This window comes from Mustela nigripes, chromosome 5, assembly GCF_022355385.1.
Source record: "Mustela nigripes isolate SB6536 chromosome 5, MUSNIG.SB6536, whole genome shotgun sequence".
In the NCBI taxonomy this organism is placed as follows: Eukaryota; Metazoa; Chordata; class Mammalia; order Carnivora; family Mustelidae; genus Mustela; species Mustela nigripes.
The window spans coordinates 61,626,707-61,641,454 of record NC_081561.1 but is presented as its reverse complement, the minus strand read 5'-3'; the positions used below and the strand labels follow the sequence as shown (position 1 = coordinate 61,641,454).

The window sequence follows — 14,748 nt, the reverse complement described above, 5'->3', positions numbered from 1 at the left end:
CAGGTATCATTTGTGCAAGAGCTCAATAGTTCAAGAACTCAATAGTTCTTCTTTAAAAACTTACCCTCATCCTAAGGAATAAAGTGCTAGTGATGCTTTTTTCTAATACACATTAGAATAAGACGTAAGTACTAACAGAAAAGTGTTTTCCACATTCCACCTAAAATAACCTGGCACCACACACAGGCCCAGGAGCCACACTTAGACACATGATAGCAGCTACGGGTCCTAAGTCTGGAGTTTGGTCCCAACTGCAGCCTCCTCTCTCAGCATGACCTATGTGGGGGCCCCACCTCCCCGGCTCCCAAAAAAGGAAGACTAGTGGAGTCCCACAGCTTTGCTGCAGAGCTCTGACAAAGGTACTCACCAAGCCGACATGTTAGCAGGGTCTTAGAACCCAGTTTCTGCTCTTTTGGGGTGGATACAGATGGGAAGAAGGGAAAAGCCTCTGCAAGCAGAGGCAGGAGACTCAGGAAGACAGATCTAGCAAAGAAGGAACCACATCAGATTTAAAACCAAACACATGGTATCTCCATTAACTAGCCACATTTAAGTTATCATTTATAAAATGAGGATCACCATGCCCTTTTTTCCTTAAATTTATACCAATGCTCCTAAGCTTTCATTCAATCTGAACTTTCAAAAATGATACAGACAATCCTCAACAGCTCTTGAAAGTCCCATTCCGACTTGCACATAAAAGCTAGATGACATCTGGACCCTTCCAACTAGTTACCAGTTCAGTTTCCTCACTAGAGGAGCCATATATGTTAAATGAAGAAATATATTGCATTACCTGCCTTTTATAAGGATAAACTTTTTTTAATTGACGCAAAGAACAAGAGTGGACAGAAGTACCCAATGTGGCAGTTCATAAAGCCCGGTCTGGTGTCCTCTGGACTTGACTTTGGTTAAATGTATGCTCGAAATAAGGGAAAAGTATGAGGAAATGTATGAGCCAAGATTGCATCAAAAGGCAAACTACAGTTAGGGAGTTTATACTCTTCTTTACTTTTAGAGCACAGAACCCCTCCGTAAAATGCATACGTCTTGAATCACATTTATCACACTCTATCTCTGTATGTTTTCAAAACGCCGTCTCATCTCACAAAAGCTTTGAGGGAGTCTACAGAAAAACACAGATAAAGCTGGACGAGAGCAAATATAAATCAGAGGGCCAAAAACACAAGATCTATGTATGCATTTTATTGTCTGTAAATGACATCTAAAACACACCTCAATTTTAAAAAGCAAAAACAGAAGAAAGAACCAAACAAAAATGCCAGGGGCAAAGGAAAACAAAAAGTACAGGCAGCAGGTCCTGCAGTTGAAGTTAACCGAGCTTCCTGCCAGCCAAATCTACAAGGGAAATGTGACGGTCTCCCGATTCCTGTTGCAGAGGCATCTGATCTAAAACTAATTTCTCTGAGGTACCTGCAGTGAGGGACAGTATCCTTGAGGACAGCTCTGTGGTAAAATTCGTTAAAGTGTTTCCTCAGACCATTCCTGCCTGTATATATCAATGTTAGCCCAAGTGAACATTTCTGTAGCCTGAGTTGGTTGAGCAGGCAATGTAAGTTCAATGAGCAGCTTGGAGCCTCAAATGAAACAAGGACAAAGAGCTCAGGAAGCCGTGAACCCTTAGGCAAGGGGGGCAGAACGGACTACCCAGCATGACTAAGCCAGGGAAACTCACGAGTGGCTCTGGCACCTGCCCTAACCCAATGCGACTGACAAATAACTCCGTTACCGGGGGTGCTCTCCAAAATAACCACCAAGGGCCCTCCTGGGCACATCCATTGAGCTCCATGTAGCAGAGGCCCGACTAGGCCCCCACATCCATTTTCTCCTTCATCTTTTAGTCATGGAAGCCCCGGGGTTTTAACTGGACACATGGTCACTGAAGTAAGAGGCTCTATGTCCCAGCGCCCCTTTCAGCAAAGTGTGGCCACACTGATTTGAGGGACTCCAGGTCATATCCTTTAAAAAGAAAGTGCTTTGCTCTCTCTTTCCCTGGTGTATTGCAGACACGGAACGGATGAGTCTGCTTTGACCTGGTGGGCAAGGTCAATACCCCAAAGTTGGCTGAACAAGACAGAAGGAACCCAAGGTCCTGGTGACCGTGTATAATTAAATCTGCCCCAGACCATTTGATTACATCTGTACTATCAGAAGAGAGAAGAACCTTCTACCAGGAGCCACTGTACTTTAGGTTCTCTTTGTTACAGCAGCTTGGCTTACAGCTCAACCTCATTCACAACAGAACAGAAAGATGCCAGAGGGAGACTCCAAAGTACTCCGGCAGTATCCTAGAAAAGTCAACTCACAGTTCACTTCAGCAAACAGGTCAAGAAATGACAGCCATCACACCAAGTTATGCCTTCTACTCCTTCTCCAGGAGAGGCCCAACTGCATCCCTGGAGTAGAGGAAGAGGCCTTTATTACAGCCCAGCACAGCACAGCACAGCCCAGTCCATCCACTGTGGACCTAGGCCAAATCTGCAACAGCTGGAGATACAGACTGCTTTCCCACCAACACTGGGCAGGGACAGCCCTGTCCTACCTTTTCCCTAAAGCAGGAAAGCTCCACACTTCTCCATTCTTCGTAATTACCATTCTTGAGAACAGGCCAAGTCCAGTAAGGCGTAGGGTGAAGCAGCTGCCGGGGGGCTGTGTGTGAGGGTCAGGGGAGGAGAGTCCAGATCCCCAGAACAAAAGTCATAGCTGAGAGGAGGAAGAGAAGCCTCCATGTCTGCCCTGGGTTTCTGGGGTCCAGGGGTCTCAGGGTGCAGCCCTTGATCTTCCTGTACCGACCCCCTGGTGACAGAGCTCAGCTAGGCAGCCACCAGTCACTAACGAATCCCAGCCACTGGCACCTGCTGCTGCTTGCGGATCTTATTGAAGAGTTCCATGTACTGGATCATGGTATCTGCTGGGCCATAGACGGCATCGTGTCTGTTCCCAAACACTGCGGGAGCCCCTGGTGTGTGGCTGCCTAGAAAACTCTGTAGGAACTCGAGCAGCAGGCTCCAGCAGTCGCTAGCTACCACACAGGGGCCATACTCCACCTGGGAACCAAAAGAACAGAGAACAAAGGTGAGTGCAGGCAAGAATGAGGTCTTCTGCTTCTCTTGCACCTCTTGCCCCTTGCTCCCATCTTCTCCAACCCCAAGCCCAAGACACACACCTTCTAACAGTATTGCTCCACAGGAAAAACTCAAGCCATACACCAGGAATTCCACATTCCCTTTAGGGATCTCTGACATTCTCATCTTGGGAATTATCGACCCACAGCCCCCACCCACAAGACCCAGGACAGGATACAGGCCCCTTCTGATGATCTCAGAACTGTACAGTCCCTGCTATGGTGCATGAAGATCCAAGGAGAGCTCAGGAAAATTCTGACAGAAAATGAAGAACAAGAGAATGTAAAAGTGTGTATGTATCTGTGTGTGTGTCCACAGGGGGCAAAGCAGACACACATGCTCTTAGGTCTCTTTAAGACCAAACATTACCCCCACAATGGACCCCACCTGACCCTAAGAAGTAATTTCCCCACCAATGTGGCAAGGGCCAAAGGAGATACATCTTACACTTTCTCAATCCTTTCTCCTATTTTTTCACTGGAAAGATGGCAAGGAAAATAATTAGTAACCATGAGGAAAAACACGTAAAGAAAGAACTGGGATATATTTGTACTATAAAGCTGGAAATAGGAAGGACAGGCAGACAGTGGGTTCCCAGTGGGTCTCAGCAAATGCGAGGTGTATCACAAGCCAAAAGGGGTCAGGAAATCTTGGTCACAGGGGTCCCTGGAGTTTCAGAACAGTAATTACTGCTAAGGCCCTTTTCTCTACCTGGAATGCTTTGTGAGTCTCATCTATCCCCATATCTCTACATTTTAAGTCCCTCTTTACATGCTACTCCTGAAGAAAGCATCCCAATCCTCAAAGTCAGCAGTGTTCTCATTGGCCTGAATTCCCAGAGCAATCTGTGCCCGGGGAATGTCTTACAGACTAACTTCAAAAACACTTTGTTTCAGCTTTGCTCATTTACTATCATACGTTTTCAAAAGGCAGGCCCCTGTAGCTCACCTGTTTTTTGGGTTTTTTTTTTTTAATCTCACACAGTGCTGGGCATGTGGTAGACTGAGGAATTTCACTGGTCCCAAAGCCAGCTATTGCCACATTCTTTGTGGTTTCCAGTATACACCTCAGAGATGAAGTCTCCCCCCGCACACACACCTCTTTCTACCATGCAAGAAAATCGACAGCATGTCAAAAGGAAAAGCTCATCTTGCTACACAACCTTTGTGACCTATCTTAAGTTGTACTATGGAAAAACTATGTAGACACATGATTTAGGGCCCACCTCCCAAAAGTTCCTGCACAAAAAGTTGCCCTGGTTTGCTCCAGTCCTTGTGATGGGTGACTGGTCCCTTCTCTTCTCCAGCAAGCCAGCCCTCCTAAGCTTTCTATCTGCTCTGACCCCAACATCCCATTCCCATCATGGACCAGAGCCTGAATGATTAAAGAAAAGGTAAAGGCCACAGGACAGAGGAGCACACAGGCCCTGGAGACAGGGATGAGGAAGGCATAAGTGCCTGTCTGCATTCAGAGGGGTGAGAAAACCTACAGGGCCCTCTGCTGAGCAGCGCTTCAGCACACAATGCTCCTGCTTCCCCAAGGTCTTACCTCTACAGAGATTCCCCGGGCACTGGGCCCCATGGTGACTGTGCCCACCTTTACTAGGAAGTCACAGTACTGGTAACGGGTACCCCGTGTCTCAATCTTGCTGGCCTTGGCACTCTGGAAGAAGCCCTTGAGTTTCACCATGAGCACGTCGAAGTTGGTGTCGGCAATAAGCCAAGGGCCATTCTCAAAGAGGGCGAAGCAGCTCAGAGGGTACTCTGAGTTGTGCATCACGTACATCAGCTTCCCAGCCTGACCTGCAGGGAAAGAGAGCCTATCAGCATCAAAATCTTCATCCTCAAATCCCGGGATAGAGTCAAATGTGCACAACAGGGCCAGATGGCAATCTGCCATTACCTCAACCATCTTGGAGGGCAATGGCCAGGGGTGGAGGGTGGAATTCCCCTCACCAACGATCTTTTTCAAAGAGGAAGAGAGAAGAACGGCAGGCAAGGCAGCATGTGGTAAAACCCAGCTCTACAGAAAACGTGAGGACCACAAGGGAATTTTGATAGAGCTAGTAACAGTTTAGTTCTTAGGTTGAGAGATGATCTCCTAGATGGATGCTTGATGTCAAATAAAATCTTTAGCAAAAAAAAGATTTTATTTATTAGAGAGAGAGAGTGAAAGAGAGAATGCACATGCACAAGCAGAGGGGAACAGTACAGGGAGAAGCAGATTCCTTGATGAGCAGGAAGGTGGATGCAGAACTTGATCCCAGGACCCTGGCATCATGAACTGAAGACAGATGCTTAACCGACTGAGCCATCCAGGTGCCCAAACCCTTGGAGTGCTTTAAAGTATTAGCTGATTTGGGTGATTTCTCTGAGAAATGAGTTTTCTCACTGATGATTACTACTAGAGATTCTCTGCAAGAAGAAAGAAAAGCTACATATATTTGGTTAACTGAAAATGGAAAGCAAAATCCCCCTCTCATATACAACAAGAATCAATGGATAGACTACCAAGTATTTATTAAGACTTAACTATAAAATATTTATTAAGTACTTAACTATCCCTAATATTTTTTTTTTAGTTTTTTAGTTTTTTAAAAATATTTCATTTATTTATTTGTCAGGCAGAAGGAGAGAGAGAGAGAGGGCACACATACCAGCAGGCAGAGGCAGAGAGAGAAGCTGGCTCCCTGCCAATCAAGGAGCCCATGCAGAACTCGATCCCAGGACCCTGGGATCATGACTTGAGCTGAAGGCAGCGGCTTAACCCACTGAGCCACCCAGGCGTCCCTATCCCCAATATTTTTTGCAAGAGTTTAAGAGGCAATGCAAGTGGAGGACTTAGCACCTGGCCCAGGAAGCTGATGCTCTCATTAAAGACAGGTGAGGGACACCTGGGTGGCTTGGTCAGTTAAACATCTGTCTCTAGCTCAGGTGATGATGCCAAGGTCCTGGGATCGAGCCCCACGTCAGGCTTCCTGCTCAGGTGGAGGTCTGCTTCTCCCTTTTTCTCTCCCTCTGCCCCTCCCAACTGCTCTTTCACTCTTTCTCTCTCAAATAAATAAATAAAAATCTTTAAGAAAAAAAAGACAAGTGAAAAACTTTTAAAGAGACTGTAAGACCAAAATGCTTACATGGGACAGACCAGAAGTCTTCTTGGAAGGAAGATCAGAGCAGAAAGAGATCAAATTGTGCAAGAATCAGCAGGAAAAACTTTCATGGAGAAAACAGGACCTGAACTATGAAATGAGGAGAGGATAGAATTCAGCCGCACGGAGGAGTAAAGACATCCTAGGCAGGAATGAGAGTTTAACAGTGGGAAAGAGAAGATGGGGTGGAGACAGCTCTACACAGGCCTCCATTCTGCTGCCACTTCCAAATCTCAACAGGCTCTGTGCCAACTGCCCCCCACATCCCTCCTGACCACCTGCTGCCAATGCGTACCTTTCACCTCCTGCCAAACCCAATGCAAAAAAAACAAAAGTACCCAAAGATGATCTGTCATTCTGTTCTTGTGCAAACTCACTGTAACTAATTCATACTATAGTTGTCTGCAGTTCTTACTGTCTTAAAAATATTTTGAAAGTCAGCTAAGGTTTTTGTTTTTGTTTTTGTTTTTAATGAAGAAGGCACTGCCAATTGTTTACAAACAATAGTATTTTTTAAATCAAAATAAAGTATCTTTGGGGATGCCTGGGTGGCTTAGTTGGCTGAGTGTCTGCTTTTTTTTTAGAAAGATTTTATTTATTTGACAGACACAGATCACAAGCAGGCAGAAAGGCAGGCAGGGGTGGGGGGGAGCAGGCTCCCTGCTGAGCAGAGAGGCCAGAGCTCAATCCCAGGACCCTAAGATCATGACCTGAGCTGAAGGCAGAGGCTTAATCCAGGCACCCCTAAGAGTCTGCTTTTGGCTCATGTTATGATCTCAGGATCCTGAGATCAAGCCCTTCATAGTCTGCTTTGCCCTCTTTCTCTCCCCGCTTGTGCTTTCTCTCTCTCTCAAATAAATAAATCTTTTTTTAAAAAGTATCTTTATATCAGCACAAACTTGTGAAGCAAGCAGAACCAGTGTTACTCTCCCCCTTTTACATACAAGGAAAATGAAGCCTATAGGATTCTGGACCAGCAACAGCAGCAGCAGCGCCACCACCTGGGCACTTGTTGAAAATGTGGATTCTCTGCCCTGGCTGATACTTACTGAGTGGAAAAGTCTGGGAGGTACCCCCACAACCTGTGTTAACGAGCTCTCTCGGTAATGTTAATGCTGGCTCACGTGAAAACTTGTGATCTAAAGGCACAGAGTCAGCAAGGAGCAGAAGTAGAACTCCAATCCGGGCCTTCTGACCTCAAGTCTATTGCTCCTTCCATTCCACCCCACTGTCTGCTACCAATGTGTCCTCTCCCCAACTAGACTGTAGCTCCTTAAAAAGTAAAGGTCAAATCAGGAAACAGAGCCTCTGACAGGTAGTTTCATAGATACGTATGCCATCTTATATCTGTGCACAAATGTTTCGTTTTCCAAATGCCTTCGTAACTGTTCTCTCTTTCAATTCCTACATCCTTCCTACTGAAGGCAAAACTAATGGTAACACTGTGATTTTACTGATGATGAAATTCAGCAGAGCTCTTATTTATTAAACACTACATGACAACCTCAGTTCTAAGTACTTTGCATATATTATTTAATGACCACACAACTTATTTAATGACCACAACACTAGGGGATCAGTACTATGATAGAACAGTCCTGGGAAGATACAGAAACAGACCATGTAGCAAATAGTTTCATCAGAGGGGATTTTTTTTTTAAGTTTTATTTATTTATTTGACAGCTAGAGATCATAAGTAGACGGAGAGGCAGGCAAAGAGAGGAGGAAGCAGGCTCCTCGCCGAGCAGAGAGGCCTACATGGGGCTCGATCCCAGGACCCTGGGAACACGACCTGAGCTGAAGGCAGAGGCTTCAACCCACTGAGCCACCCAGGCGCCCCTCATCAGAGGGGATTAATACAGGAAACAAAATACCAGGGTTGGGAAAACAAAAAAAAACCAAAACAAACAGTGAGGCCACTCAAATATTAGCAGCACAGGAAGCTACTATAAGAAACAATACTGCTGGGGCATCTGGATAGCTCAGTGGGTTAAGGCTCTGCCTTCGGCTCAGGTCATAATCCCAGGGTCCTGGGATCGAGTCCTGCATCGGGCTCTCTGCTCCTTGGGGAGTCTGCTTCCTCCTCTCTCCCTTTGCCTGCCTCTCTGACTACTTGAGATCTCTGTCTGTCAAATAAATAAATAAAATCTTTTAAAAAATAATAATAATAATAAAATAAAAAGAAATAATACTGCTTATTAGGAATAAGAAATACTTTCTATTAGCAGTAGGAAGCTACTGCTTCCCTAAGTCTGGAAGGAAAAAAGAAAGGATGTGTTGTCATTCGAGCCAGGCACAAGGGGCACCCAGCAGGAGCTAAATCCAAGGGATAGACACAGTCACATCCGGAGACACTGCTCAAAGCAGGAGAGGAGATCCTGTGCTCTTTCTTCGGTCCTCTAGCCTTCCCCACTGCCCCTCACTGGCCAAAGGTGACTAAAAGGGGCCTGGCAAATGCTGATGGCAGGGAAAGTATGGGGAATGGGTCTACAGGAGAAATAGGCTAATGACCGGCACAGAAACGGTTATAGGTTGTGGAACTTCAATAAGTTGCATTTAGTATGTGACCAGGACTTAGTTCTCTGGTTCCATGATCTAACCTCTGTGCTCTGGAACTGTCCCAGGTCAAATTAATGCAGAGCCAAGACTAAGAGAACCCAGGCTCTCTAATTCACATGCAAACGTTCTCTAACACAGGAAACAACAGATGTTGGCAAGGATATAGAGAAGGGGAACCCTCTTACACTGTTGGTGGGAATGCAAACTGGTATAGCCACTGTGGAAAACAGTATGGAGTTTCTTAAGAATTTAAGAAACTACCCTACGACCCAGCAATTGCACTACTAGGTATTTATCCAAAGGATATAAAAGTACAGATTCGAAGAGGTACAGCATCCTGGTGTTTACAGCAGCATTATCAACAATAGCCAAATTATGGAAAGAGCCCAAATGTCCATCAACTGATGCACAGACAAAGAAAATGTGGGAGATGTATAGATACATATCTACTATCTATATATACATATGTCTATACATTTACTACATCTACATATATTATAGAGATGCATAATGGAATATTAGCCATCAAAAAGAAAAATCTTGAGATCTGCAACAACATGGATAGAAATAGAGTATATTATGGTAAGTGAAGTAAGTCAGAGAAAGACAAATACAATATGATTTCATTCATATGTAGAATTTAAGAAACAAAAGAGTTTAACATACATGAGGGGAAAAAAAGAGATAGGGTGGAGCAAACCATAGAAGACTTTTTTTTTTAAAGATTTTATTTATTTATCTGACAGACAGAGATCACAGTAGGCAGAGATGAAGGCAGAGAGAGAGAGAGGAGGAAGCAGGCTCCCTGCTGAGCAGAGAGCCCGATGCGGGACTTGATCCCAGGACCCTGAGATCATGACCTGAGCCGAAGGCAGAGGCTTAACCCACTGAGCCACCCAGGCGCCCCGAAGACTTTTTTTTTTTTAAGATTTTATTATTTATTTGACAGAGAGACTGCGAGAAAGGGAAACACAAACAGGGGGAGTGGGAGAGGGAGAAGCAGGCTCCCTGCTGAGGGGCTCGATCCCAGAATCCTGGGATCATGACCTGAGCCGAAGACAGACGCTAAACAAGTGAGCCACCCAGACACCCCACCATAAAAGACTTTTAACAATAGATAACAAACAGGATTGAAGAAGGGAAGTGGGTGGCGGCTAAATGGGGTGATGAACACCCGTTGTTACAGTAAGCAACATATCAGTAAATTCTACTCCTACTACTTCTAATATACGCTGTATGTTAACTAACTAGAATTTAAATAAAAACTTGAAGAATAAGAAAGATTCTCTTTGCCTCCCTACCATCACCATCCACAGTCCATCTCAATATACTTAAAACAAAAGATTTTTTTTTTAAAGATTTTATTTATTTATTTGACAGAGAGAGAGACCACAAGTAGGCATAGAGGTAGGCAGAGAGAGAGAGAGGAAGAAGCAGGCTCCCCTCTGAGCAGAGAGCCCGATGCGGGGTTCGATCCCAGGACCCTGGGATCATGACCTGAGCTGAAGGCAGAGGCTTTAACCCACTGAGCCACCCAGGTGTCCATAAAAGTTGATTTATTTTTTATTTATTTATTTTTTTTTTAAAAAGATTTTATTTATTTATTTGACAGAGAGAAATCACAAGTAGATGGAGAGGCAGGCAGAGAGAGAGAGGGAAGCAGGCTCCCTGCTAAGCAGAGAGTCCGATTCGGGACTTGATCCCAGGACCCTGAGATCATGACCTGAGCCGAAGGCAGAGGCTTAACCCACTGAGCCACCCAGGCGCCCCACAAAAGTTGATTTAAAGGTCAAGGTCAGGGGTGCCTGGTGGCTCAGTGGGTTAAAGCCTCTGCCTTCAGCTCGGGTCATGATTCCAGAGTCCTGGATCGAGCCCCGCATCGGGCTCTCTGCTCGGCAGGGAGCCTGCTTCCTCCTCTCTCTCTGTCTGCCTCTCTGCCTACTTGTGACCTCTGTCTGTCAAATAAATAAATAAATAACTCTTAAAAAAATAAAAATAAAAAAAAATAAAGGTCAAGGTCATGCCAGTGAGATATCCAATGCCACTGACTAGGTGTGGGAATCTGAAAGCCTTTCTGCACGAAGTTCAAACACTCTAAAGCTGTGAAAGGATCATAGACTTCCGGACCTAAAAGGAGTCTCTCTCAAACTGAAGAGTGTGTAAAGATCATCAAGGGAGCTGGCTGAAGTGTCATTATGAGGCCTATAGCACCAATCAGGTGGTAAGGAGAGCCGGGACTCTGCAACTTTATTTTTTTAAGATTTTATTTACTTATTTGAGAGAAAGCTAGAGAGTGAGAAGGAGGGAAGAGGGAGAAGGAGAGAGAGAAATCTAAGCAGATGCTGTACTCCGTGTGGAGCCTGATGCAGGACTTGATTCCTGAGCCAAAATCAAGAGTTGGATGCTTCATCGACTGAGCCACACAGGTGCCCCAGGACTCTGCACCTTTACCAAGTAATCCAGATGCTTAGATGCCATTAGCCAGTGACCAATCACCTGAGAATCACAGCTTTAAAAGTGCAAAGTGCAAAAAGACTAAAGCTTCGGCCCAGTCTTAAGAGATGAAGGACCAAGATTTAATGCATTCAGAAACATGTGCCACATGTTCAAGAATATCGCCCTTAGCAAAAGAGCATAAAGATTTCAATAGAGAAAAAAATATATTTTTTTCAATGAACATGAATGTCAATCAACTCCAAGCGAGGTTCCAGCCATCCTGCAGATCCATCTCACTGACCTTGGCTGCCAAGAGTGGAGGCAGCTGTGTGGTAGGTCTCACAATCCACACAAAATGTTCCTTGCTTCTCTGCCCCAAGCATCTCCAATTTCCGGGTGAGGAGCTCCACCGTCTGCTGGACACTCTTGCCCTCAGCCACAGGCATCTGGGACACACTGGAAGGGAGAGGACCAAATCATCAGTACCCAGAGACCTAGGTGCACTCACTGAGCCATTCACTCAGAATCACAGAACCACAGCTCTTCAGGGCCAGGAGTTCCCCTGATCCTCTCTCTCTCATTTTAAAGACAAAGAAATAGAAGCTCACAGTTCCTGAGAGCTCCACTAAGAACTAGAACACAGGTCTCAGGACACTCTCATCAGTACAGTGAACTCCATATCACACCAATGTTTCCCAAGCAGGACATGTATGTCAATGTTCAAGAGAAGGTTTTAAGGGAGCCTGTGTGGCTCAGTCGATTAAGCATTTGCCTTTGGCTCAGGTCATGACCCCAGGGTCCTGGGATAGAGTGCCACATCAGGCTCCTTGCTCAGTGGAGAGCCTGCTTCTCCCTCCCGCTCTGCCTGCCACTCTGCCTACTTGTATGCCCTCTCTGTCAAATAAATAAATAAAATCTTAAAAAATAATAAAATAAAATGATTTTAAAAATAGTCTCATTTTAAAAAAAAGAGATAAGGTTTTAAATGGTAGAGATTGAGCAATCCGTAACATTGGGTCATATGAGAAAGGGATGTCCTTTGTGATTCCTTCAGTTCTGACTATATAGGGAAAATCTCAATCTGGGGTTAATATGTCTTTACACCATTTCCCTAACACTTTGAATGTGCACTGTCTAGAACAGTAGCCACAAGCCGCATGTGGCTATTTATACTTACACTAATAAAACAAGTCAAATTAAAAAGTCAACTCCTCAGCTACACTACCCACATTTCAAAGGCTCAATAGCCACATGTGACCGAAGGCTAGTGTATTCAACAATGGTGTCAATAGAACATTTCCGTCAATGCAGAAAATTGTATTCAACAGCCCTAGGATCCAAGAGAAAGCAAGCCTCAAGTTTATAATCTTTAGGAACGAGAGGTAACAGTGCGTACAAGAATAAAATCAAAACAATGAAATAAAAATGTTATTTTCAAGATTTCCTTCTATGGTAAGTGAAACTGGCTTCCCCTTCAGAGTAGTAGGTAACAATCATTTCGCATCAACCATGTACCAGGCAGAGTCCAAAGGCCTTTAGACAAATGAACTCTTTGAATCCTCCCAACAGCCCTATAAATGAGCTATTATTTATATCCTTGCTACAAACAAAGAAACTGAAGTACAGAGAGATTGAGTAACTCGCACAAGGTCACAGAGCTTGGTTTGGTGTAGCAAGATTTGAAGCCAGCAGGCTGGCTCTGTGTTTGTGTTCTTATCCATTATACCAGATTGTTTCCCTGGAGACGTTGCTGCCTATTAAAAAGTTTTTAAGGCAAAGACATAAATTTAAAAGAAAACAAAAACTACTGCATGTGGTACCTAGCTATATAAAAACTGCATGTTACTGAATTTTGGAAGACACCACGTAACTTTATGATCAACTACATAAAGGTATAAAAATGGAAGTCCTGCTGTTGCTAAAAATTGTCACAACTCTCCATCGAAAAAGGCACTCACGAGCAATGAGATGATGTGCCTTGTTGAGAAACATAAGAGAATCCCTAAACTGATGTTATAGGGGTCAGAAGTCCCAGGAGTGTGAAAAACTTAAGGGTCCCATTCCCTCTCTTGTCTTCTACTGAAAGAACAGGGGCTTCCAGAGTTCCAAGGCTCTATGCTACAAACTTTTCATTCCATCCCTCACACATTCCCCCTTACACAAGAAGACTTAGAAAAGGCTCATGATGTCCACTATGGAAAACAAAAGTGCAGTAACGGACAAGCCAGCAAGAACTAGAGCTACCGGAAAAAGTAGTTCCCACGGGCTCTGGCCACTAACTTCAGGATATCCCAGCCTCCAGCCCTCTCTTACTGGAAACATGCTAATACTTACCAATATTCAAAACAAAACCAAAAAAGACCTGAAATCTACCATTTTGGAACCCATGCCCCCAGGCATTAGGCCCATACCTTTCTCTGCCACCCTACTTATATCATGTCAGTAAAAGTCCATAGAAACTAGTCCAATCATATAATTAAACACAGTAGGAACCCTCATCTGACTCCAACAGCTTCTCCCTCCCGCCCCTTAGACTGAAAATCTTAAAACGGCCACACCAGAACCAGACACGGGCTGGTCTAACTTCATTAGGTGGCTGTAGGGAGGGGCAGGAGAAAACCTGGAAAAAAAAGATGGTTCCCCCGTGGCCTATCCTGCACCCCCTCTAGCCCCGCCTGCAGATTGGGTCCCAGTCCGGACAACCTATTTCCAACGCTTAAATTCCGCCCCTGGCAGCCCGACGGCCTCCTGGGAAGGAAGAAAAAGGAAGGAGTTTCACCACCGATGGGCTCCTGGGACAAAACCTTTTACCTGCCGCCTTCCAGGACGAAAAGAAGCATCTTTGAGCAAACAAACCCAGAGAATCCGCAACCCTCACAGTGCCTCCCTCACCCACACATTCCGAAGACATCTTGCTCAGCTCGTGGAGGACCGCGGACCCCGGTCCCGAGCCTACTCCCGGGTACACTCCAGGCTCCTTAGGGCCCTTCCCGACCCCAAACGCCGCCCCTCAAAGTCCCTTGCGGGCCTACCAAGTCACTCCCATGGTACCGGGCCAGGAGGGTGAAAGGAATAAACAGTTAAATCACAGTGGTCTCCGGCCGCCCACACTAGGCGAATCCACCCTACTGCAAGCTTCTAACGAGGGATGTGCTCCGGAAATGAGGTAAAAACAGAGCGTCCAGTCGACGCGCCCACGAGGAGCGGGGGCAAGTCTAGGCACCTCCTCGGTGACGCCTCCAGTGACGTCACGGCTCAACTCCGGGCCCCGGCCTTCCAGCTGGTTCACGTCTGGGGACATAGGTCTTCGATCCGTGAAAGTAGAAAAATCATCGCTCGACTGCCACCACTTGGAAAATCCAACGTTAAATGCAATGAGTTTATTCGGGAATCCAGCTCCAGGATCCGCGAGCTCTTTTAGGGGGTGTGATGGCGCGGATGGCACTCCTGGCCTCCGAA

The 14,748-nt window shown here is 45.4% G+C and overlaps 1 protein-coding gene across 1 annotated transcript; it reads right to left on the bottom strand.

Moving 5' to 3' along the window:
• Positions 1–1,191: 1,191 nt before the first annotated feature.
• MED20 (mediator complex subunit 20) lies at positions 1,192–14,436 on the bottom strand. Its single transcript, XM_059400491.1, has 4 exons — positions 14,322–14,436; positions 11,591–11,745; positions 4,695–4,948; positions 1,192–3,068 (listed from the first exon to the last, which is right to left on the bottom strand). Exons 1-4 carry the CDS (start codon positions 14,333–14,335, stop codon positions 2,853–2,855), a joined length of 639 nt encoding a protein of 212 aa, XP_059256474.1. The 5' UTR covers positions 14,336–14,436; the 3' UTR covers positions 1,192–2,852.
• Positions 14,437–14,748: the final 312 nt, after the last annotated feature.